At 39.3% G+C, this 23,528-nt stretch overlaps 1 protein-coding gene across 1 annotated transcript in view; it reads right to left on the bottom strand.

Moving 5' to 3' along the window:
• The window catches only part of LOC123396260 (probable histidine kinase 4), a 45,148-nt gene extending 22,349 nt beyond the window's left edge, over nucleotides 1-22,799 (bottom strand). Inside the window, exon 1 of the mRNA XM_045091254.1 lies at nucleotides 22,476-22,799. Coding sequence (XP_044947189.1) covers nucleotides 22,476-22,799 — 324 coding nt within the window. The remainder of the gene's footprint in view (nucleotides 1-22,475) is intronic.
• Nucleotides 22,800-23,528: the final 729 nt, after the last annotated feature.

Genomic DNA, 23,528 nt, shown 5'->3' with positions numbered 1-23,528 from the left:
GTGTAAAAAACGGAGAATCTCTCTCGAAGTAGGAGGGTTTCGAACGAGAACTCATCTCTTACAAAGGGATTTCATTTTTTTGAACTTATTTGAACTCCATACTTTTTGTGTGTTCAAAATGCACCATTCTAAGGCACATCACAAAATTTCAACAATTTCTGACTTCATTTGGTATTCTTCATGCATTTACTTATTTTTTTTGAGCTAGTTGACCCTGAAATTGAAAAGCACTACAAATGAACTCTGAAAATGTTGAAAGTTGGCATGCTATCATCATTTCGCCCACATAGCATGTGTTAAAAAGTTGAGAGGGCTACGACAAAAACTTGTTGCACTTCGTGTACAAAACGGACAATCTCTCTCGAAGTAACAGCGTTTCGAACGAGAACTCATCTCTTACAAAGGGATTTAATTTTTTTGAACTAATTTGAACTCCATACTTTTTGTGTGGTCAAAATGCACCATTCTAAGGCACATCACAAAATTTCAACAATTTCTGACTTCATTTGGTATTCTTCGTGCATTTACTTATTGTTTTTTGAGCTAGTTGACCCTGAAATTGAAAAGCACTACAAATGAACTCTGAAAATGTTGAAAGTTGGCATGATATCATCATTTCACCCACATAGCATGTGTTAAAAAGTTGAGAGGGCTACGACAAAAAATGGATGCACTTCGTGTAAAAAACGGACAATCTCTCTCGAAGAAGCAGGGTTTCGAACGAGAACTCATCTCTTACAAAGGGATTTCATTTTTTTGAACTTATTTGAACTCCATACTTTTTGTGTGTTCAAAATGGACCATTCTAAGGCACATCACAAAATTTCAACAATTTCTGACTTCATTTGGTATTCTTCGTCCATTTACTTATTTTTTTTTGAGCTAGTTGACCCTGAAATTGAAAAGCACTACAAATGAACTCTGAAAATGTTGAAAGTTGGCATGTTATCATCATTTCACCCACATAGCATGTGTTAAAAAGTTGAGAGGGCTACGACAAAAACTGGATCCACTTCGTGTACAAAACGGACAATCTCTCTCGAAGTAGCAGCGTTTCGAACGAGAACTCATCTCTTACAAAGGGATTTCATTTTTTTGAACTTATTTGAACTCCATACTTTTTGTGTGTTCAAAATGCACCATTCAAAGGCACATCACAAAATTTCAACAATTTCTAACTTCATTTGGTATTCTTCGTGCATTTACTTATTTTTTTTGAGCTAGTTGACCCTGAAATTGAAAAGCACTACAAATGAACTCTTGAAATGTTGAAAGTTGGCATGCTATCATCATTTCACCCACATAGCATGTGTTAAAAAGTTGAGAGGGCTACGACAAAAACTGGATGCACTTCGTGTAAAAAACGGACAATCTCTCTCGAAGTAGCAGGGTTTCGAACGAGAACTCATCTCTTACAAAGGGATTTCATTTTTTTGAACTTATTTGAACTCCATACTTTTTGTGTGTTCAAAATGCACCATTCTAAGGCACATCACAAAATTTCAACAATTTCTGACTTCATTTGGTATTCTTCATGCATTTACTTATTTTTTTTGAGCTAGTTGACCCTGAAATTGAAAAGCACTACAAATGAACTCTGAAAATGTTGAAAGTTGGCATGCTATCATCATTTCGCCCACATAGCATGTGTTAAAAAGTTGAGAGGGCTACGACAAAAACTTGATGCACTTCGTGTACAAAACGGACAATCTCTCTCGAAGTAGCAGCGTTTCGAACGAGAACTCATCTCTTACAAAGGGATTTAATTTTTTTGAACTAATTTGAACTCCATACTTTTTGTGTGGTCAAAATGCACCATTCTAAGGCACATCACAAAATTTCAACAATTTCTGACTTCATTTGGTATTCTTCGTGCATTTACTTATTGTTTTTTGAGCTAGTTGACCCTGAAATTGAAAAGCACTACAAATGAACTCTGAAAATGTTGAAAGTTGGCATGATATCATCATTTCACCCACATAGCATGTGTTAAAAAGTTGAGAGGGCTACGACAAAAACTGGATGCACTTCGTGTAAAAAACGGACAATCTCTCTCGAAGAAGCAGGGTTTCGAACGAGAACTCATCTCTTACAAAGGGATTTCATTTTTTTGAACTTATTTGAACTCCATACTTTTTGTGTGTTCAAAATGGACCATTCTAAGGCACATCACAAAATTTCAACAATTTCTGACTTCATTTGGTATTCTTCGTCCATTTACTTATTTTTTTTGAGCTAGTTGACCCTGAAATTGAAAAGCACTACAAATGAACTCTGAAAATGTTGAAAGTTGGCATGTTATCATCATTTCACCCACATAGCATGTGTTAAAAAGTTGAGAGGGCTACGACAAAAACTGGATCCACTTCGTGTACAAAACGGACAATCTCTCTCGAAGTAGCAGCGTTTCGAACGAGAACTCATCTCTTACAAAGGGATTTCATTTTTTTTAACTTATTTGAACTCCATACTTTTTGTGTGTTCAAAATGCACCATTCAAAGGCACATCACAAAATTTCAACAATTTCTAACTTCATTTGGTATTCTTCGTGCATTTACTTATTTTTTTTGAGCTAGTTGACCCTGAAATTGAAAAGCACTACAAATGAACTCTGAAAATGTTGAAAGTTGGCATGCTATCATCATTTCACCCACATGGCATGTGTTAAAAAGTTGAGAGGGCTACGACAAAAACTTGATGCACTTCGTGTAAAAAACGGACAATCTCTCTCGAAGTAGCAGCGTTTCGAACGAGAACTCATCTCTTACAAAGGGATTTCATTTTTTTGAACTTATTTGAACTCCATACTTTTTGTGTGTTCAAAATGCACCATTCTAAGGCACATCACAAAATTTCAACAATTTCTGACTTTATTTGGTATTGTTCGTGCATTTACTTATTTGTTTTTGAGCTAGTTGACCATGAAATTGAAAAGCACTACAAATGAACTGTGAAAATGTTGAAAGTTGGCATGCTATCATCATTTCACCCACATAGCATGTGTTAAAAAGTTGAGAGGGCTACGACAAAAACTGGATGCAATTCGTGTACAAAACGGACAATCTCTCTCGAAGTAGCAGCGTTTCGAACGAGAACTCATCTCTTACAAAGGGATGTCATTTTTTGAACTTATTTGAACTCCATACTATTTGGGTGTTCAAAATGCACCATTCAAAGGCACATCACAAAATTTCAACAATTTCAGACTTGATTAGTTATTCTTCATGCATTTACTTCTTTTGTTTGAGCTAGTTGACCCTGAAATTGAAAAGCACTACAAATAAACTCTGAAAATGTTGAAAGTTGGCATGCTATAATCATTTCACCCACATAGAATGTGTTAAAAAGTTGAGAGGGCTACGACAAAAACTGGATGCACTTCGTGTACAAAACGGACAATCTCTCTCGAAGAAGCAGGGTTTCGAACGAGAACTCATCTCTTACAAAGGGATTTCATTTTTTTGAACTTATTTGAACTCCATACTTTTTGTGTGTTAAAAATGCACCATTCTAAGGCACATCACAAAATTTCAACAATTTCTGACTTCATTTGGTATTCTTCGTCCATTTACTTATTTTTTTTGAGCTAGTTGACCCTGAAATTGAAAAGCACTACAAATGAACTCCGAAAATGTTGAAAGTTGGCATGTTATCATCATTTCACCCACATAGCATGTGTTAAAAAGTTGAGAGGGCTACGACAAAAACTGGATCCACTTCGTGTACAAAACGGACAATCTCTCTCGAAGTAGCAGCGTTTCGAACGAGAACTCATCTCTTACAAAGGGATTTCATTTTTTTTAACTTATTTGAACTCCATACTTTTTGTGTGTTCAAAATGCACCATTCAAAGGCACATCACAAAATTTCAACAATTTCTAACTTCATTTGGTATTCTTCGTGCATTTACTTCTTTTGTTTGAGCTAGTTGACCCTGAAATTGCAAAGCACTACAAATGAACTCTGAAAATGTTGAAAGTTGGCATGCTATCATCATTTCACCCACATAGCATGTGTTAAAAAGTTGAGAGGGCTACGACAAAAACTGGATGCACTTCGTGCACAAAACGGACAATCTCTCTCGAAGTAGGAGCGTTTCGAACGAGAACTCATCTCTTACAAAGGGATTTCATTTTTTTGAACTTATTTGAACTCCATACTTTTTGTGTGTTCAAAATGCACCATTCAAAGGCACATCACAAAATTTCAACAATTTCTGACTTTATTTGGTATTGTTCGTGTATTTAGTTATTTGTTTTTGAGCTAGTTGACCCTGAAATTGAAAAGCACTACAAATGAACTCTGAAAATGTTGAAAGTTGGCATGCTATCATCATTTCACCCACATAGCATGTGTTAAAAAGTTGAGAGGTCTACGATAAAAACTGGATGCACTTCGTGTACAAAACGGATAATCTCTCTCGAAGTAGGAGCGTTTCGAACGAGAACTCATCTCTTACAAAGGGATTTCATTTTTTTGAACTAATTTGAACTCCATACTTTTTGTGTCGTGAAAATGCACCATTCTAAGGCACATCACAAAATTTCAACAATTTCTGACTTCATTTGGTATTCTTCGTGCATTTACTTATTGTTTTTTGAGCTAGTTGACCCTGAAATTGAAAAGCACTACAAATGAACTCTGAAAATGTTGAAAGTTGGCATGCTATCATCATTTCACCCACATAGCATGTGTTAAAAAGTTGAGAGGGCTACGACAAAAACTGGATGCACTTCGTGTAAAAAACGGACAATCTCTCTCGAAGTAGGAGGGTTTCGAACGAGAACTCATCTCTTACAAAGGGATTTCATTTTTTTGAACTTATTTGAACTCCATACTTTTTGTGTGTTCAAAATGGACCATTCTAAGGCACATCACAAAATTTCAACAATTTCTGACTTCATTTGGTATTCTTCGTCCATTTACATATTTTTTTTGAGCTAGTTGACCCTGAAATTGAAAAGCACTACAAATGAACTCTGAAAATGTTGAAAGTTGGCATGTTATCATCATTTCACCCACATAGCATGTGTTAAAAAGTTGAGAGGGCTACGACAAAAACTGGATCCACTTCGTGTACAAAACGGACAATCTCTCTCGAAGAGCAGCGTTTCGAACGAGACCTCATCTCTTACAAAGGGATTTCATTTTTTTTAACTTATTTGAACTCCATACTTTTTGTGTGTTCATAATGCACCATTCAAAGGCACATCACAAAATTTCAACAATTTCTAACTTCATTTGGTATTCTTCGTGCATTTACTTATTTTTTTTGAGCTAGTTGACCCTGAAATTGAAAAGCACTACAAATGAACTCTGAAAATGTTGAAAGTTGGCATGCTATCATCATTTCACCCACATAGCATGTGTTAAAAAGTTGAGAGGGCTACGACAAAAACTGGATGCACTTCGTGTAAAAAACGGAGAATCTCTCTCGAAGTAGGAGGGTTTCGAACGAGAACTCATCTCTTACAAAGGGATTTCATTTTTTTGAACTTATTTGAACTCCATACTTTTTGTGTGTTCAAAAAGCACCATTCTAAGGCACATCACAAAATTTCAACAATTTCTGACTTCATTTGGTATTCTTCATGCATTTACTTATTTTTTTTGAGCTAGTTGACCCTGAAATTGAAAAGCACTACAAATGAACTCTGAAAATGTTGAAAGTTGGCATGCTATCATCATTTCGCCCACATAGCATGTGTTAAAAAGTTGAGAGGGCTACGACAAAAACTTGTTGCACTTCGTGTAGAAAACGGACAATCTCTCTCGAAGTAACAGCGTTTCGAACGAGAACTCATCTCTTACAAAGGGATTTAATTTTTTTGAACTAATTTGAACTCCATACTTTTTGTGTGGTCAAAATGCACCATTCTAAGGCACATCACAAAATTTCAACAATTTCTGACTTCATTTGGTATTCTTCGTGCATTTACTTATTGTTTTTTGAGCTAGTTGACCCTGAAATTGAAAAGCACTACAAATGAACTCTGAAAATGTTGAAAGTTGGCATGCTATCATCATTTCACCCACATAGCATGTGTTAAAAAGTTGAGAGGGCTACGACAAAAACTGGATGCACTTCGTGCACAAAACGGACAATCTCTCTCGAAGTAGGAGCGTTTCGAACGAGAACTCATCTCTTACAAAGGGATTTCATTTTTTTGAACTTATTTGAACTCCATACTTTTTGTGTGTTCAAAATGCACCATTCAAAGGCACATCACAAAATTTCAACAATTTCTGACTTTATTTGGTATTGTTCGTGTATTTAGTTATTTGTTTTTGAGCTAGTTGACCCTGAAATTGAAAAGCACTACAAATGAACTCTGAAAATGTTGAAAGTTGGCATGCTATCATCATTTCACCCACATAGCATGTGTTAAAAAGTTGAGAGGTCTACGATAAAAACTGGATGCACTTCGTGTACAAAACGGATAATCTCTCTCGAAGTAGGAGCGTTTCGAACGAGAACTCATCTCTTACAAAGGGATTTCATTTTTTTGAACTAATTTGAACTCCATACTTTTTGTGTCGTGAAAATGCACCATTCTAAGGCACATCACAAAATTTCAACAATTTCTGACTTCATTTGGTATTCTTCGTGCATTTACTTATTGTTTTTTGAGCTAGTTGACCCTGAAATTGAAAAGCACTACAAATGAACTCTGAAAATGTTGAAAGTTGGCATGCTATCATCATTTCACCCACATAGCATGTGTTAAAAAGTTGAGAGGGCTACGACAAAAACTGGATGCACTTCGTGTAAAAAACGGACAATCTCTCTCGAAGTAGCAGGGTTTCGAACGAGAACTCATCTCTTACAAAGGGATTTCATTTTTTTGAACTTATTTGAACTCCATACTTTTTGTGTGTTCAAAATGGACCATTCTAAGGCACATCACAAAATTTCAACAATTTCTGACTTCATTTGGTATTCTTCGTCCATTTACATATTTTTTTTGAGCTAGTTGACCCTGAAATTGAAAAGCACTACAAATGAACTCTGAAAATGTTGAAAGTTGGCATGTTATCATCATTTCACCCACATAGCATGTGTTAAAAAGTTGAGAGGGCTACGACAAAAACTGGATCCACTTCGTGTACAAAACGGACAATCTCTCTCGAAGAGCAGCGTTTCGAACGAGACCTCATCTCTTACAAAGGGATTTCATTTTTTTTAACTTATTTGAACTCCATACTTTTTGTGTGTTCATAATGCACCATTCAAAGGCACATCACAAAATTTCAACAATTTCTAACTTCATTTGGTATTCTTCGTGCATTTACTTATTTTTTTTGAGCTAGTTGACCCTGAAATTGAAAAGCACTACAAATGAACTCTGAAAATGTTGAAAGTTGGCATGCTATCATCATTTCACCCACATAGCATGTGTTAAAAAGTTGAGAGGGCTACGACAAAAACTGGATGCACTTCGTGTAAAAAACGGAGAATCTCTCTCGAAGTAGGAGGGTTTCGAACGAGAACTCATCTCTTACAAAGGGATTTCATTTTTTTGAACTTATTTGAACTCCATACTTTTTGTGTGTTCAAAAAGCACCATTCTAAGGCACATCACAAAATTTCAACAATTTCTGACTTCATTTGGTATTCTTCATGCATTTACTTATTTTTTTTGAGCTAGTTGACCCTGAAATTGAAAAGCACTACAAATGAACTCTGAAAATGTTGAAAGTTGGCATGCTATCATCATTTCGCCCACATAGCATGTGTTAAAAAGTTGAGAGGGCTACGACAAAAACTTGTTGCACTTCGTGTAGAAAACGGACAATCTCTCTCGAAGTAACAGCGTTTCGAACGAGAACTCATCTCTTACAAAGGGATTTAATTTTTTTGAACTAATTTGAACTCCATACTTTTTGTGTGGTCAAAATGCACCATTCTAAGGCACATCACAAAATTTCAACAATTTCTGACTTCATTTGGTATTCTTCGTGCATTTACTTATTGTTTTTTGAGCTAGTTGACCCTGAAATTGAAAAGCACTACAAATGAACTCTGAAAATGTTGAAAGTTGGCATGATATCATCATTTCACCCACATAGCATGTGTTAAAAAGTTGAGAGGGCTACGACAAAAAATGGATGCACTTCGTGTAAAAAACGGACAATCTCTCTCGAAGAAGCAGGGTTTCGAACGAGAACTCATCTCTTACAAAGGGATTTCATTTTTTTGAACTTATTTGAACTCCATACTTTTTGTGTGTTCAAAATGCACCATTCTAAGGCACATCACAAAATTTCAACAATTTCTGACTTCATTTGGTATTCTTCGTCCATTTACTTATTTTTTTTGAGCTAGTTGACCCTGAAATTGAAAAGCACTACAAATGAACTCTGAAAATGTTGAAAGTTGGCATGCTATCATCATTTCACCCACATAGCATGTGTTAAAAAGTTGAGAGGGCTACGACAAAAACTGGATCCACTTCGTGTACAAAACGGACAATCTCTCTCGAAGTAGCAGCGTTTCGAACGAGAACTCATCTCTTACAAAGGGATTTCATTTTTTTGAACTTATTTGAACTCCATACTTTTTGTGTGTTCAAAATGCACCATTCAAAGGCACATCACAAAATTTCAACAATTTCTAACTTCATTTGGTATTCTTCGTGCATTTACTTATTTTTTTTGAGCTAGTTGACCCTGAAATTGAAAAGCACTACAAATGAACTCTTGAAATGTTGAAAGTTGGCATGCTATCATCATTTCACCCACATAGCATGTGTTAAAAAGTTGAGAGGGCTACGACAAAAACTGGATGCACTTCGTGTAAAAAACGGACAATCTCTCTCGAAGTAGCAGGGTTTCGAACGAGAACTCATCTCTTACAAAGGGATTTCATTTTTTTGAACTTATTTGAACTCCATACTTTTTGTGTGTTCAAAATGCACCATTCTAAGGCACATCACAAAATTTCAACAATTTCTGACTTCATTTGGTATTCTTCATGCATTTACTTATTTTTTTTGAGCTAGTTGACCCTGAAATTGAAAAGCACTACAAATGAACTCTGAAAATGTTGAAAGTTGGCATGCTATCATCATTTCACCCACATAGCATGTGTTAAAAAGTTGAGAGGGCTACGACAAAAACTGGATCCACTTCGTGTACAAAACGGACAATCTCTCTCGAAGTAGCAGCGTTTCGAACGAGACCTCATCTCTTACAAAGGGATTTCATTTTTTTTAACTTATTTGAACTCCATACTTTTTGTGTGTTCATAATGCACCATTCAAAGGCACATCACAAAATTTCAACAATTTCTAACTTCATTTGGTATTCTTCGTGCATTTACTTATTTTTTTTGAGCTAGTTGACCCTGAAATTGAAAAGCACTACAAATGAACTCTGAAAATGTTGAAAGTTGGCATGTTATCATCATTTCACCCACATAGCATGTGTTAAAAAGTTGAGAGGGCTACGACAAAAACTGGATCCACTTCGTGTACAAAACGGACAATCTCTCTCGAAGTAGCAGCGTTTCGAACGAGAACTCATCTCTTACAAAGGGATTTCATTTTTTTTAACTTATTTGAACTCCATAATTTTTGTGTGTTCAAAATGCACCATTCAAAGGCACATCACAAAATTTCAACAATTTCTAACTTCATTTGGTATTCTTCGTGCATTTACTTATTTTTTTTGAGCTAGTTGACCCTGAAACTGAAAAGCACTACAAATGAACTCTGAAAATGTTGAAAGTTGGCATGCTATCATCATTTCACCCACATGGCATGTGTTAAAAAGTTGAGAGGGCTACGACAAAAACTTGATGCACTTCGTGTAAAAAACGGACAATCTCTCTCGAAGTAGCAGCGTTTCGAACGAGAACTCATCTCTTACAAAGGGATTTCATTTTTTTGAACTTATTTGAACTCCATACTTTTTGTGTGTTCAAAATGCACCATTCTAAGGCACATCACAAAATTTCAACAATTTCTGACTTTATTTGGTATTCTTCGTGCATTTACTTATTTTTTTTGAGCTAGTTGACCCTGAAACTGAAAAGCACTACAAATGAACTCTGAAAATGTTGAAAGTTGGCATGCTATCATCATTTCACCCACATGGCATGTGTTAAAAAGTTGAGAGGGCTACGACAAAAACTTGATGCACTTCGTGTAAAAAACGGACAATCTCTCTCGAAGTAGCAGCGTTTCGAACGAGAACTCATCTCTTACAAAGGGATTTCATTTTTTTGAACTTATTTGAACTCCATACTTTTTGTGTGTTCAAAATGCACCATTCTAAGGCACATCACAAAATTTCAACAATTTCTGACTTTATTTGGTATTGTTCGTGCATTTACTTATTTGTTTTTGAGCTAGTTGACCATGAAATTGAAAAGCACTACAAATGAACTGTGAAAATGTTGAAAGTTGGCATGCTATCATCATTTCACCCACATAGCATGTGTTAAAAAGTTGAGAGGGCTACGACAAAAACTGGATGCAATTCGTGTACAAAACGGACAATCTCTCTCGAAGTAGCAGCGTTTCGAACGAGAACTCATCTCTTACAAAGGGATGTCATTTTTTGAACTTATTTGAACTCCATACTATTTGGGTGTTCAAAATGCACCATTCAAAGGCACATCACAAAATTTCAACAATTTCAGACTTGATTAGTTATTCTTCATGCATTTACTTCTTTTGTTTGAGCTAGTTGACCCTGAAATTGAAAAGCACTACAAATAAACTCTGAAAATGTTGAAAGTTGGCATGCTATAATCATTTCACCCACATAGCATGTGTTAAAAAGTTGAGAGGGCTACGACAAAAACTGGATGCACTTCGTGTACAAAACGGACAATCTCTCTCGAAGAAGCAGGGTTTCGAACGAGAACTCATCTCTTACAAAGGGATTTCATTTTTTTGAACTTATTTGAACTCCATACTTTTTGTGTGTTAAAAATGCACCATTCTAAGGCACATCACAAAATTTCAACAATTTCTGACTTCATTTGGTATTCTTCGTCCATTTACTTATTTTTTTTGAGCTAGTTGACCCTGAAATTGAAAAGCACTACAAATGAACTCCGAAAATGTTGAAAGTTGGCATGTTATCATCATTTCACCCACATAGCATGTGTTAAAAAGTTGAGAGGGCTACGACAAAAACTGGATCCACTTCGTGTACAAAACGGACAATCTCTCTCGAAGTAGCAGCGTTTCGAACGAGAACTCATCTCTTACAAAGGGATTTCATTTTTTTAACTTATTTGAACTCCATACTTTTTGTGTGTTCAAAATGCACCATTCAAAGGCACATCACAAAATTTCAACAATTTCTGACTTCATTTGGTATTCTTCGTGCATTTACTTCTTTTGTTTGAGCTAGTTGACCCTGAAATTGAAAAGCACTACAAATGAACTCTGAAAATGTTGAAAGTTGGCATGCTATCATCATTTCACCCACATAGCATGTGTTAAAAAGTTGAGAGGGCTACGACAAAAACTGGATGCACTTCGTGCACAAAACGGACAATCTCTCTCGAAGTAGGAGCGTTTCGAACGAGAACTCATCTCTTACAAAGGGATTTCATTTTTTTGAACTTATTTGAACTCCATACTTTTTGTGTGTTCAAAATGCACCATTCAAAGGCACATCACAAAATTTCAACAATTTCTGACTTTATTTGGTATTGTTCGTGTATTTAGTTATTTGTTTTTGAGCTAGTTGACCCTGAAATTGAAAAGCACTACAAATGAACTCTGAAAATGTTGAAAGTTGGCATGCTATCATCATTTCACCCACATAGCATGTGTTAAAAAGTTGAGAGGTCTACGATAAAAACTGGATGCAATTCGTGTACAAAACGGACAATCTCTCTCGAAGTAGCAGCGTTTCGAACGAGAACTCATCTCTTACAAAGGGATTTCATTTTTTTGAACTTATTTGAACTCCATACTTTTTGTGTGTTAAAAATGCACCATTCTAAGGCCCATCACAAAATTTCAACAATTTCTGACTTTATTTGGTATTGTTCGTGCATTTACTTATTTGTTTTTGAGCTAGTTGACCATGAAATTGAAAAGCACTACAAATGAACTCTGAAAATGTTGAAAGTTGGCATGCTATCATCATTTCACCCACATAGCATGTGTTAAAAAGTTGAGAGGGCTATGACAAAAACTGGATGCACTTCGTGTACAAAACGGACAATCTCTCTCGAAGTAGCAGCGTTTCGAACGAGAACTCATCTCTTACAAAGGGATTTCATTTTTTGAACTTATTTGAACTCCATACTTTTTGGGTGTTCAAAATGAACCATTCAAAGGCACATCACAAAATTTCAACAATTTCTGACTTCATTTGTTATTCTTCATGCATTTACTTCTTTTGTTTGAGCTAGTTGACCCTGAAATTGAAAAGCACTACAAATGAACTCTGAAAATGTTGAAAGTTGGCATGCTATCATCATTTCACCCACATAGCATGTGTTAAAAAGTTGAGAGGGCTACGACAAAAACTGGATGCACTTCGTGCACAAAACGGACAATCTCTCTCGACGTAGGAGCGTTTCGAACGAGAACTCATCTCTTACAAAGGGATTTAATTTTTTTGAACTTATTTGAACTCCATACTTTTTGTGTGTTAAAAATGCACCATTCTAAGGCCCATCACAAAATTTCAACAATTTCTGACTTTATTTGGTATTGTTCGTGCATTTACTTATTTGTTTTTGAGCTAGTTGACCATGAAATTGAAAAGCACCACAAATGAACTCTGAAAATGTTGAAAGTTGGCATGCTATCATCATTTCACCCACATAGCATGTGTTAAAAAGTTGAGAGGGCTATGACAAAAACTGGATGCACTTCGTGTACAAAACGGACAATCTCTCTCGAAGTAGCAGCGTTTCGAACGAGAACTCATCTCTTACAAAGGGATTTCATTTTTTGAACTTATTTGAACTCCATACTTTTTGGGTGTTCAAAATGAACCATTCAAAGGCACATCACAAAATTTCAACAATTTCTGACTTCATTTGTTATTCTTCATGCATTTACTTCTTTTGTTTGAGCTAGTTGACCCTGAAATTGAAAAGCACTACAAATGAACTCTGAAAATGTTGAAAGTTGGCATGCTATCATCATTTCATCCACATAGCATGTGTTAAAAAGTTGAGAGGGCTACGACAAAAACTGGATGCACTTCGTGCACAAAACGGACAATCTCTCTCGAAGTAGGAGCGTTTCGAACGAGAACTCATCTCTTACAAAGGGATTTCATTTTTTGAACTTATTTGAACTCCATACTTTTTGTGTGTTCAAAATGCACCATTCAAAGGCACATCACAAAATTTCAACAATTTCTGACTTCATTTGGTATTCTTCGTGCATTTACTTATTTTTTTTGAGCTAGTTGACCCTGAAATTGAAAAGCACTACAAATGAACTCTGAAAATGTTGAAAGTTGGCATGCTATCATCATTTCACCCACATAGCATGTGTTAAAAATTTGAGAGGTCTACGATAAAAACTGGATGCACTTCGTGTACAAAACGGATAATCTCTCTCGAAGTAGGAGCGTTTCGAACGAGAACTCATCTCTTACAAAGGGATTTAATTTTTTTGAACTTATTTGAACTCCATACTTTTTGTGTGTTAAAAATGCACCATTCTAAGGCCCATCACAAAATTTCAACAATTTCTGACTTTATTTGGTATTGTTCGTGCATTTACTTATTTGTTTTTGAGCTAGTTGACCATGAAATTGAAAAGCACTACAAATGAACTCTGAAAATGTTGAAAGTTGGCATGCTATCATCATTTCACCCACATAGCATGTGTTAAAAAGTTGAGAGGGCTATGACAAAAACTGGATGCACTTCGTGTACAAAACGGACAATCTCTCTCGAAGTAGCAGCGTTTCGAACGAGAACTCATCTCTTACAAAGGGATTTCATTTTTTGAACTTATTTGAACTCCATACTTTTTGGGTGTTCAAAATGAACCATTCAAAGGCACATCACAAAATTTCAACAATTTCTGACTTCATTTGTTATTCTTCATGCATTTACTTCTTTTGTTTGAGCTAGTTGACCCTGAAATTGAAAAGCACTACAAATGAACTCTGAAAATGTTGAAAGTTGGCATGCTATCATCATTTCACCCACATAGCATGTGTTAAAAAGTTGAGAGGGCTACGACAAAAACTGGATGCACTTCGTGCACAAAACGGACAATCTCTCTCGAAGTAGGAGCGTTTCGAACGAGAACTCATCTCTTACAAAGGGATTTCATTTTTTGAACTTATTTGAACTCCATACTTTTTGTGTGTTCAAAATGCACCATTCAAAGGCACATCACAAAATGGCAACAATTTCTGACTTCATTTGGTATTCTTCGTGCATTTACTTATTTTTTTTGAGCTAGTTGACCCTGAAATTGAAAAGCACTACAAATGAACTCTGAAAATGTTGAAAGTTGGCATGCTATCATCATTTCACCCACATAGCATGTGTTAAAAAGTTGAGAGGTCTACGATAAAAACTGGATGCACTTCGTGTACAAAACGGATAATCTCTCTCGAAGTAGCAGCGTTTCGAACGAGACCTCATCTCTTACAAAGGGATTTCATTTTTTTGAACTTATTTGAACTCCATACTTTTTGTGTGTTCAAAATGCACCATTCAAAGGCACATCACAAAATGGACAATCTCTCTCGAAGTAGAAGCGACCCCCACAATAAGAGACGACATTCTTCTTCTCTCATATATGGTGGACACTAGCTCACCTGATTTTTCAACCGTCGATGATGGTCGCTACTCCTACTTCCCCTAGTGCATAACCAATATCTAGCACAAGGAGAAGAAGGAGAAGCGACCCCCACAACAAAAGTGGTTCCGCGGCACGCCACGTGGTTCCGCTGCATGCCACGTGGGACTAATGGTCTTCCATTTTTAAATGACTGTTTTAATCAAAAACAGATCTGTTACAAAAGGGATTTCATTTTTTGAACTTATTTGAACTGAAGACTTTTTCTATATATATGTGGTCGAAATGCATGATACATGAAGTTAGAAAGGGCTAAACCATTCAAAAGTAGCAAATGAAGTTAGAAAGGGGTAAACCATTCAAATTTGGAAACTATAATGGCACAAACAGAAACTAGACATATATAAATTGATCCAAGCAGTACATGATACTAGTCCAAACAGTACATAATAATAGCTATCATAGATATATATATACAAGTGTTCTCCGTTGAGGACACTACTCGTCTGAATCAGAATGTCCACCTTCCTCGAGGTGACGCTGGCCATAGTTGACGACTCGAATCTTGCGGTATAACTCATATGAAACGTATGCATCTTTTGCTGCATACTCAATGTTGATAGGATCAAGTGGGCCCTTCTCCCGAAGTTTGTGGTGATACTTTGGGAAACTGGTCTTCATATCACCATATCCCTCGTCGATCAAGGCAATTGCCATATGAGCCATCGAAGTCCTGTCATGTCGAAGCCTGAATACCGTTTGGAGATCAACGAGGCAACCAGCTGGTATCTCAATACCGAAGCTGTGCCTCATCTTCAGCTTGTCGTTCCTTATGTCAACGGTAGCAAAAGTGATGCCGCTGCGAAGGAAGTCCATTAGTTCTGTACAATGCTTGTCACTCCTGCAACAGAAACAAATTAAAATGGAACAAATGTTACATACTGCTGCAATAAGGAAACATGTTTCACTACAACTAAAGAGAAAATTATCTTTAGGATTCAAATAGAACATATGCATTGGAACCTAGAGAGATCACTATAGCTATCCAATGGAACCTAGAGAGATCACTAGCTATATGCAATTTTCATGACTATGACATATCATATTCCTATCCAATGGAACCTAGAGAGATCACTAGCTATATTCAATTTTCATAACCTTGGATCAAAGAACACCGCATAAAATTGTATCACTACAACTATGATTTCAATGGAACATATTGAACCAATCAGATTTTTTAGATTGTGGAACACTATTCCAATCAGATTGTGTTCCCTTCAACTAATCAAAATTGTTTCACTACAACTATTTGAAGCGAACCAACTATGATTCCAATGGAACATATTAAACACTAGTTGATTCTAATACGATTTTTCAGATTATGGAACACTATTCCAATCAGATTGTGTTCCCCTTCAACTAATCAAAATTGTTTCACTACAACTATTTGAAGGGAACCAACTATGATTCCAATGGAACATATTAAACACTAGTTGATTCTAATACGATTTTTCAGATTATGGAACACTATTCCAATTAGATTGTGTTCCCCTTCAAGTAATCAAAATTGTTTCACTACAACTATTTGAAGGGAACCAACTGTGATTGAAACAATAAACTTACAATGTCATTATCTTGGATCAAAGAAAGCCTCAAAACTTAGCTCGCCCATTGGAAGATCAAGACATGGCGTGCGAAGCATAGTTGGATGACGGCAACACCGCGTTGATCGGCTGTGTACTCCAGATCAAGCCCCAAGAACTTCTCATGATCCACTGCGTTGTCAAACCATTTTTCCTTCAACTGTTGAAGAAAAAATGGCACCTCGCTGCTCAGGTTCGTGTACACCTTATGAAAGCTAGTTGGCATGGTGGAAGAAGAGAAGGGAAGAAGAGAGGAGAAGAACAGAGAGGGAGAGAGAGAGAGAATAAGAAACAGAGAAATGGCGACTGTGCTTCGGTTCGTGCTTTTCATCACCCGAAACGACGCGGGATGCAAACCGTTTGGGTCTTTAGTCCCGGGTTGAGCCACCAACCGGGACTAAAGAGGTATACCAACGGTTGCCACCACTACGGTACGCCACGTGTTAGTCCTTTAGTCCCGGGTTGTGCCACCAACCGGGACTAAAGGGGGATACGAACGGTTGCCACCACCACTGCCCGCCGCATAGCCCTTTAGTCCCGGTTTGGGACACGAACCGGGACTAAAGGCTCCTTACGGGCCGGGACTAAAGCCTCGAGGGAGGCATTGAGAATTGAGGCGACGTGGCCGGGCCTTTAGTCCCGGCCGAGAGGCAGGCCGGGACTAAATGGTCCCGGCCAAAGGCCCTTTTTCCACTAGTGTACTAACCCGGATAACCCTGTAGTAACAATCACACAGATGCTCCTTTACATCGTAGCCAAACAATCGAGAACGTAGGGGATAAGCATAGGAGCGACGCAATCCAGATTGGCTAAAGTCTTAAGTCAAATTGATGCATATTTATGGCTTTAGAATGATGATTACAGAAGGCAACACACGTATATCAAATATAAACACTGATGATATGTTGGTCTCTCCAAGAGTCCGGATGTAACCATGCCGAGGTGCCTCAAGGAGACCTCGACACATGTCGTGATAGTTAGCTTTTAAGTTGTTCTTTACAGCTTTATGCTATATGTTTATTCTGACTCCGTTGCGATTGTTTATCATTTGAAAGTGTCCCATCGTCGGCTTCCACCCTTTGGTAGATGCTATGAAGGGTGTTTCTGTAGTAACAAGACAACCCTTAGCTGGCATCTCGATGCCCGGAGGTGGTTGTGTTTAGTGAAAACGAGGCAATGAGATATGCAGGCTTTATAACTTTCACTTAGCCATAGGAGTTACTACAACCCTTAGCTGGCATCTCGATGCCCGGAGGCGGTTGTGTTTAGTGGAAACGAGGCAATCAGATATGCAGGCTTTATAACTTTCACTTAGCCATAGGAGCTTGAAGGTGGGAGGCCACTTACTAGCCCACCGGTTAGTGTTCGGCGTCAACCGAGGTTGAGCCATTAACACTTCGGCCAATTTTATGAAAAGGCATCGTTTAACATGGGTAATCTCTATCGATCTTTTGTTTAACACATTCATTGGATGGTCGACTAGTTTACGCCTAGCATGGCAATCACTCTTCAGCTTGCTCCACTAGGGTACTTAACGAGTCAAGCTAGAAATACAATCACACTGGTTCTCCCTTTACACCCTTGACCGAACATTGTGGAACGTAAGGGGCAAGTACGGGAGGCGGGCAACCAAATTTCGACCAAATACATGTGTCGAAACTGATGCATACAAGGCAATATCCAAGATGCCATGGTGCAGGTCGATAGGGAAGATGCGGAAATGTGGGTCGACAAATATTTCCCCAGCTGAATGACTACGTAAGGGACCCAGTCAAGAGGAGGCTCCCTAAACGCCGAGGTGCATCTCGGCAAAAAGATGCCGAGCTGTGGGTCGACAAAGATTTTCCAAGAAAATCCACCATACATAACACCACGAACAAGAGGATGTCATGTTTCCTAAAAGAAAAACATAAAAATAGATTAAAACTGCCATAAGCTCCGCCATACCAAGTTTTGTAGCAAAAACTTCACATCCAAACTAAGTCAAGTTTCTTGGTGCCAATCCAAAAATTGGTTTTAAAGTTAATATGTGCTTCCATCGTGCTTTAACATGATACATCCAATCTCCATACTTTAAATGGGCCAGCCTTCGGCTTTAACATCTATATTCCGAAGGTGGAGTGTTTCTCTGAGACTTGTTTAGCGAACTAAACTCGAGCGACTTTAGAAAGAAACCAGTCTACCTGACTATTGACCACACACTCGTGTCGAAAAAAGGAGTCGTAGACAAAGACTTTGCAACAACCAAGAAGGAAACACATATATTATAAAATGGCTCATACAAATTTAAGGGCAGTCCGTCTAACATGACGAAGCTGGTCGGCTGGCAACGCCGAAGTCCCCGAAGAAGGTTGATGAAGAAATGGCGAAGCCCCCGGTCCAGCCGAGGTGACAGAGCAAGTCGACGTATAGGACATCGGCTAAATGAGGTGATGGCGCAGGGATGTTGACACAGGTCAGCACACCAAGGTGATGGCACAATTGAGTCGACAGAGGCAAGACGACGATATCAGTGCGCGAAGGTGACCGTGTTACCCACTCGAAGCCAATTACCCACGCACATAAAATAGTGCAAGCCAAAAGTAATAACAAATCTTTACCAAATAATAAAGCAAATGGTGCTTTGCCCGTTCACCATTGCGGATTTCTTTCAAAAGAGTCCCTTCGTTTTTAAGGATTAAACTTACAATCCCTGTTTAAGTGAATACGTGAAAAATGATTCATTTTTAAACAAAGCACCCCGTCGTCTAGCATATTCAACGCGCCGTCCGAGCAGATTTCTCAAGGAAAAAAAATGACCACATGAGCACGGGCTTGCCTCCTCTCCCTCTCGCCCATGCCGGCTGCCACAGACCGTGCCGCCGCTTCCGGCGACCTCCGGCACCGTGCAGCAGGCCCCCGAGCTCCCCACAGTTTGCGCCTCCCTTCACTGTGGCCAGATTCTTCGCTCTCGTCCTCTACCTTCCTATTTTTTTAGTTTTCCCGCTAAATTACTTCAAAAAATGTTTGGGATTTTAATTTTTTTCTTCAAAATTTCATAATTTGTTCAGAACTTCAGAAAATGGTTCAGGTTCTTCAAAATTATTTTCTACAGTTTCAGTTTGTTTGTTCGCATATGCAAAAAACGTTCCTGTCTACGAAATTTGATCAGAAATTAAAAACAATTATATGGTTTAAAAATTTCTTCACAATTTCATAATTTGTTCACAACTTCAAAAAATAGTTCACATTCTTCAAAAGCATTATCTACAGTTTAAAGATCGCCTTCTTCAGCATGGAAGAAACCCTAACAGAACAGAAAAAAACATCTAAAAACAGGACCTTCCCGCCGACAAGGACCGAGATCCACCGTGCCTCCATGGTCCTAGGGCCAACGGAAACTAGGCGAACGGTCGACGTCGCAGTGGGGAAGCAGAGAAAACCTAGCTAGAAGTGGGTTGTTGGTTGCTGCCACGTCGTACCCGAGCATTATACTGAGCGGATTCATTTATTTCATGTCCACATGCGAGAAAAGAAGATGCGAGTGGGCAATAAGAGGATGATGTTACTCCATACTTTTGACGCCTAACACACACGAGCATGTGTATCGCAGAAAAACACGAGCATGTGAGGAAGAAAAAAATGATTCAGAGTTAGTTGGATTGCAATAAAATAAAGATGATGTTAGTCTGTCTGAAAGGGAAAATACTGAGTACCTCCGAGTCAACCCTAACTCACATGACTTTAAAGAAAGGGGAGAAAAGATTTTCGTTGACCCAATCGGAATGAATAAAAATGGGATGATGAAGCAACCACAAGTAAAATTTTCCATTCGTATTGGCAACATTGCTCCAACATAGATGTCTTGTCGAATTGGGTGCGAGAGAGAACGACCTATTACAGCTTTTCTATATCATAAAAACTCGGCTCTCTAGTGGGAGCGAAGGGGCGGAGAGAACTACTCCTCGCGGATTCTTTTCTTTTAGGTTAGGAAAAAAGACACAAGAGGGAAAAAGGAGGCTGACATCATGATACATCTTCAACTTAACTATAATTTTTGATAGTTTTATGCAATTGTATTATCAATCATAGATACTTTTTTCTTAATTTTATATTGTTTTTGGTACCTAATCTATTAACCGAGTACCTAGTGGCAGATGTTGTTTTTCGTCAGCTTTCTTTTTGACGGAAAAAGAATACCTAATGGAGTCCAAGCACTACGAAAGATTTTCATAATTTTTCTAGGCTAGAAAAGAGCGTGTAAGCTTTGGGGGAGAATAGACGACAAATGAGGAGACAATAAGGCAACAGGGCGCGCGTCCAGGGGCTAGGGCACGTCATGATGACTTGTCGGCCCCTCGTGGCTCTGTCTAACATAATTCCATTAATATAAATTCCCTAATATTCCAAAACCCTAGAGGGCGATCCGAAATAATTTTTTCGCCGCCGCAAGTCTCTTTTCTTTCGCAATCCCATCTCGAGACTTTTCTGACGTCTTGCCTAAGAAGGAATCGATCGCGTAGGGCTTGTACATCAACCTTGCTACCTCTCCGATGATATGTGAAAGTAGTCTATCACACACCTATGGGTCGATAGTGATTAGCTAGATGACTTCTTCTCTCTCTTTGATCTTTAATACCATGTTCTATTCGGAGATCAGGGACGGTCCTAAGTTTTTGCTGGCCCGGGGCGAACACTATAACTCGGGGCCCTTTAGTACAAACAACAAAATATATAGTAATCAATATATGTTTATATGAGATGTATCAAATATCATTTCACGTGCACTCAAAAGCAATACTCATCTCAAATTTCATATGTATATAGAAATTTCATATAACATTTTCGGATGCATCATTATCAATCCCATGTATATGTAAAACATAACTGTCCGGCTGACAAGGACTGAGATCCATCGTGCCTGCATGGTCCTAGGACCAACAGAGACTAGGCGGATGGGCGATCGGCGCAGTCGGAAGGCAAAGGAACCCTAGCTACAAGTGGGTCGTTGGTTGCTGGTTGTAAATTTTGAAGTGAACCTGCTACCACTAGTACAGAATTAGCTTGGTTTTATTTCTGAGGAACTCAACTTGATGATGTACGTGTGAGAATGACATTGCACGCATGTTACATGGGGGAGTCAAATACTCCTACTTGGTAGTAACAAAACGAACGAAGACCGGATCCAAAAAGGTTCACCAAAGAAAATAACAGATGGAATCCCATGAGAAGTGTCGGATACACACCTCCACATGCTTTCACACGATGCTAGACGCACCAACGGAGACTAGGCGGACGGGCGATCGGTGCAGTCGGGAGGCAGAGGAACCATAGCTACAAGTGGGTCGATGGTTGGTGGTTGAAAAATTTAAAGTTCCATAAGATGAGAGCATCTATTGGTGAACCTGCTACCATTAGTAAGAACTGAGCTTTGTTTTATTTTTTGGCGACCTCAACTTGGTAATGTACGTGTGAGAATTACATTGCACACATGTAACATGGCGAGCCAAATACTTGGTAGTAGCATATGTTGACACACAGATAGTACTCGCTGCATGCCGTAGATGCCAACGGAGAGGTAGCGCGCACGTCACTGCTGGCGGTGAGAAGCGCACGCGTTAAAGCCAGAGGCCCAGAGCAAGTCGGGGCGGCGGTGAGTCAATTCAAAGTTTCAAACCCCCGGAACAGGAGCTGCTTTTGTAAAACGGTGGTACTGGATGGCATGTCCTTCCATGGCAGACACAGGCCCGGACCCCGGAGAGCTCTCTCATGAATTCAATGAAGAGGGAGCAGCCGTACAAAGGCAGAGCATGTACTTCTGCTGCGTGGTCAAGGTATCATCGTAATGGATGGGACTGGGAGAGGCAGCAGGCAGGAGCCAGCCAGGGCCGGCTCAGAAGCCAGACAGGCGAGTAACTCCGGGCGCAGAGCGAGCAAGCGAGCGAGCATCTGAGCCAGAGCATGGCGCCCACGAACTCGCTGCGGTGGAGCCGAGGAAGCAGTGGCGACTGCTGAAGCTGTCCGTCGTGGTGACGGCAGGCACGCATGGATGGAAGGCAGTGGTGGGAGGTAGGGGAGGGAGGGAGGGAGGGAGGGACGGACCTGGTCGAGCGCGGGCGGCTGCTTCTCGTAGTGGAAGGTGGCGACGAGGATGGCGAGGGCGTGGACGTGGTTGACGGAGACGGCGAACTGGTCCTGCAGCATGCGGGCGCGCTCCTCGCACATGCACACGATGCCCTCCTCGGCCTTGACCAGCGCGTTGTGGCGGAGGCTGCGGTGCAGCACCAGCACCCCGCTCAACGCCAGCGCCACCCCTACCGCCGCGCTCAGCTTCGACTTGGCGCGCCACCCCTTGCCCTCCTCCTTCCCTTCCTCCCCCACCGCCACCGCCGCCGCCGCCTCCCCTCCTCCCACCCCCATCCCCATCCCCGCCCGCCCAATCAGCTCAGCTCAGCTCACATGCGCCGCGCCGCGCGCCGACCCGGTATCTATTTAGTCCCACACGGCTCGTTTAGCTGGCCACTTCTCGGATTATATAGCAAGACGATGAGCCATGTATGGCCGACCACGCAAGGCTAGCACTAGCTATGCTTGGTCTGCCAAGGTAAAAAGCGGTCGTGACGTACTTCTGGCTGGGTTTGGCCCAGCAGCCTGTCACCCTAGGTCGCTGTTAACTCGTGCATGTTGGGGGCTAGAAGTACGGAGCGACGTCAGTCTTTTTTTACACATATTTCGTTTTTCTATAGACTAATGTCAAAAAATCAATTTTATTTTTCGTCTTCATTTCACTCGGACTAACTCTGAATTTCTTTTTGTGAGCGCATCTACAGCCGTGCATCCCGAACGCGTGTCAAACACCTGCACCGACGGTCTGATCGGTAATCGGTAAAAAACATACTATCCAAACAGAGGTCTCAAACGATCGGGCTGACCACTACCTCTCATATTCTTTTTTTAAACACATTTCTTTTTCATATATACTAATGTCAAAAAATCTATTTTATTTTTCCTCTTCATTTCACTCGGACCGACATCGAACCATTTCTTTCCTTTGATTCAGACTAACTCTGAATTTCTTTCTGTTTTATTTATTTCCTTTGATTCACACTAATTCCGAATCTCTTTTTGCAGATAGGCTCATGTTTGTTGGGCGCT

Source organism: Hordeum vulgare, chromosome 5H, assembly GCF_904849725.1.
Source record: "Hordeum vulgare subsp. vulgare chromosome 5H, MorexV3_pseudomolecules_assembly, whole genome shotgun sequence".
Lineage (NCBI taxonomy): Eukaryota > Viridiplantae > Streptophyta > Magnoliopsida > Poales > Poaceae > Hordeum > Hordeum vulgare.
Note: the sequence above shows the minus strand (reverse complement) of the source record. Positions and strands in the feature narration are given on the sequence as shown.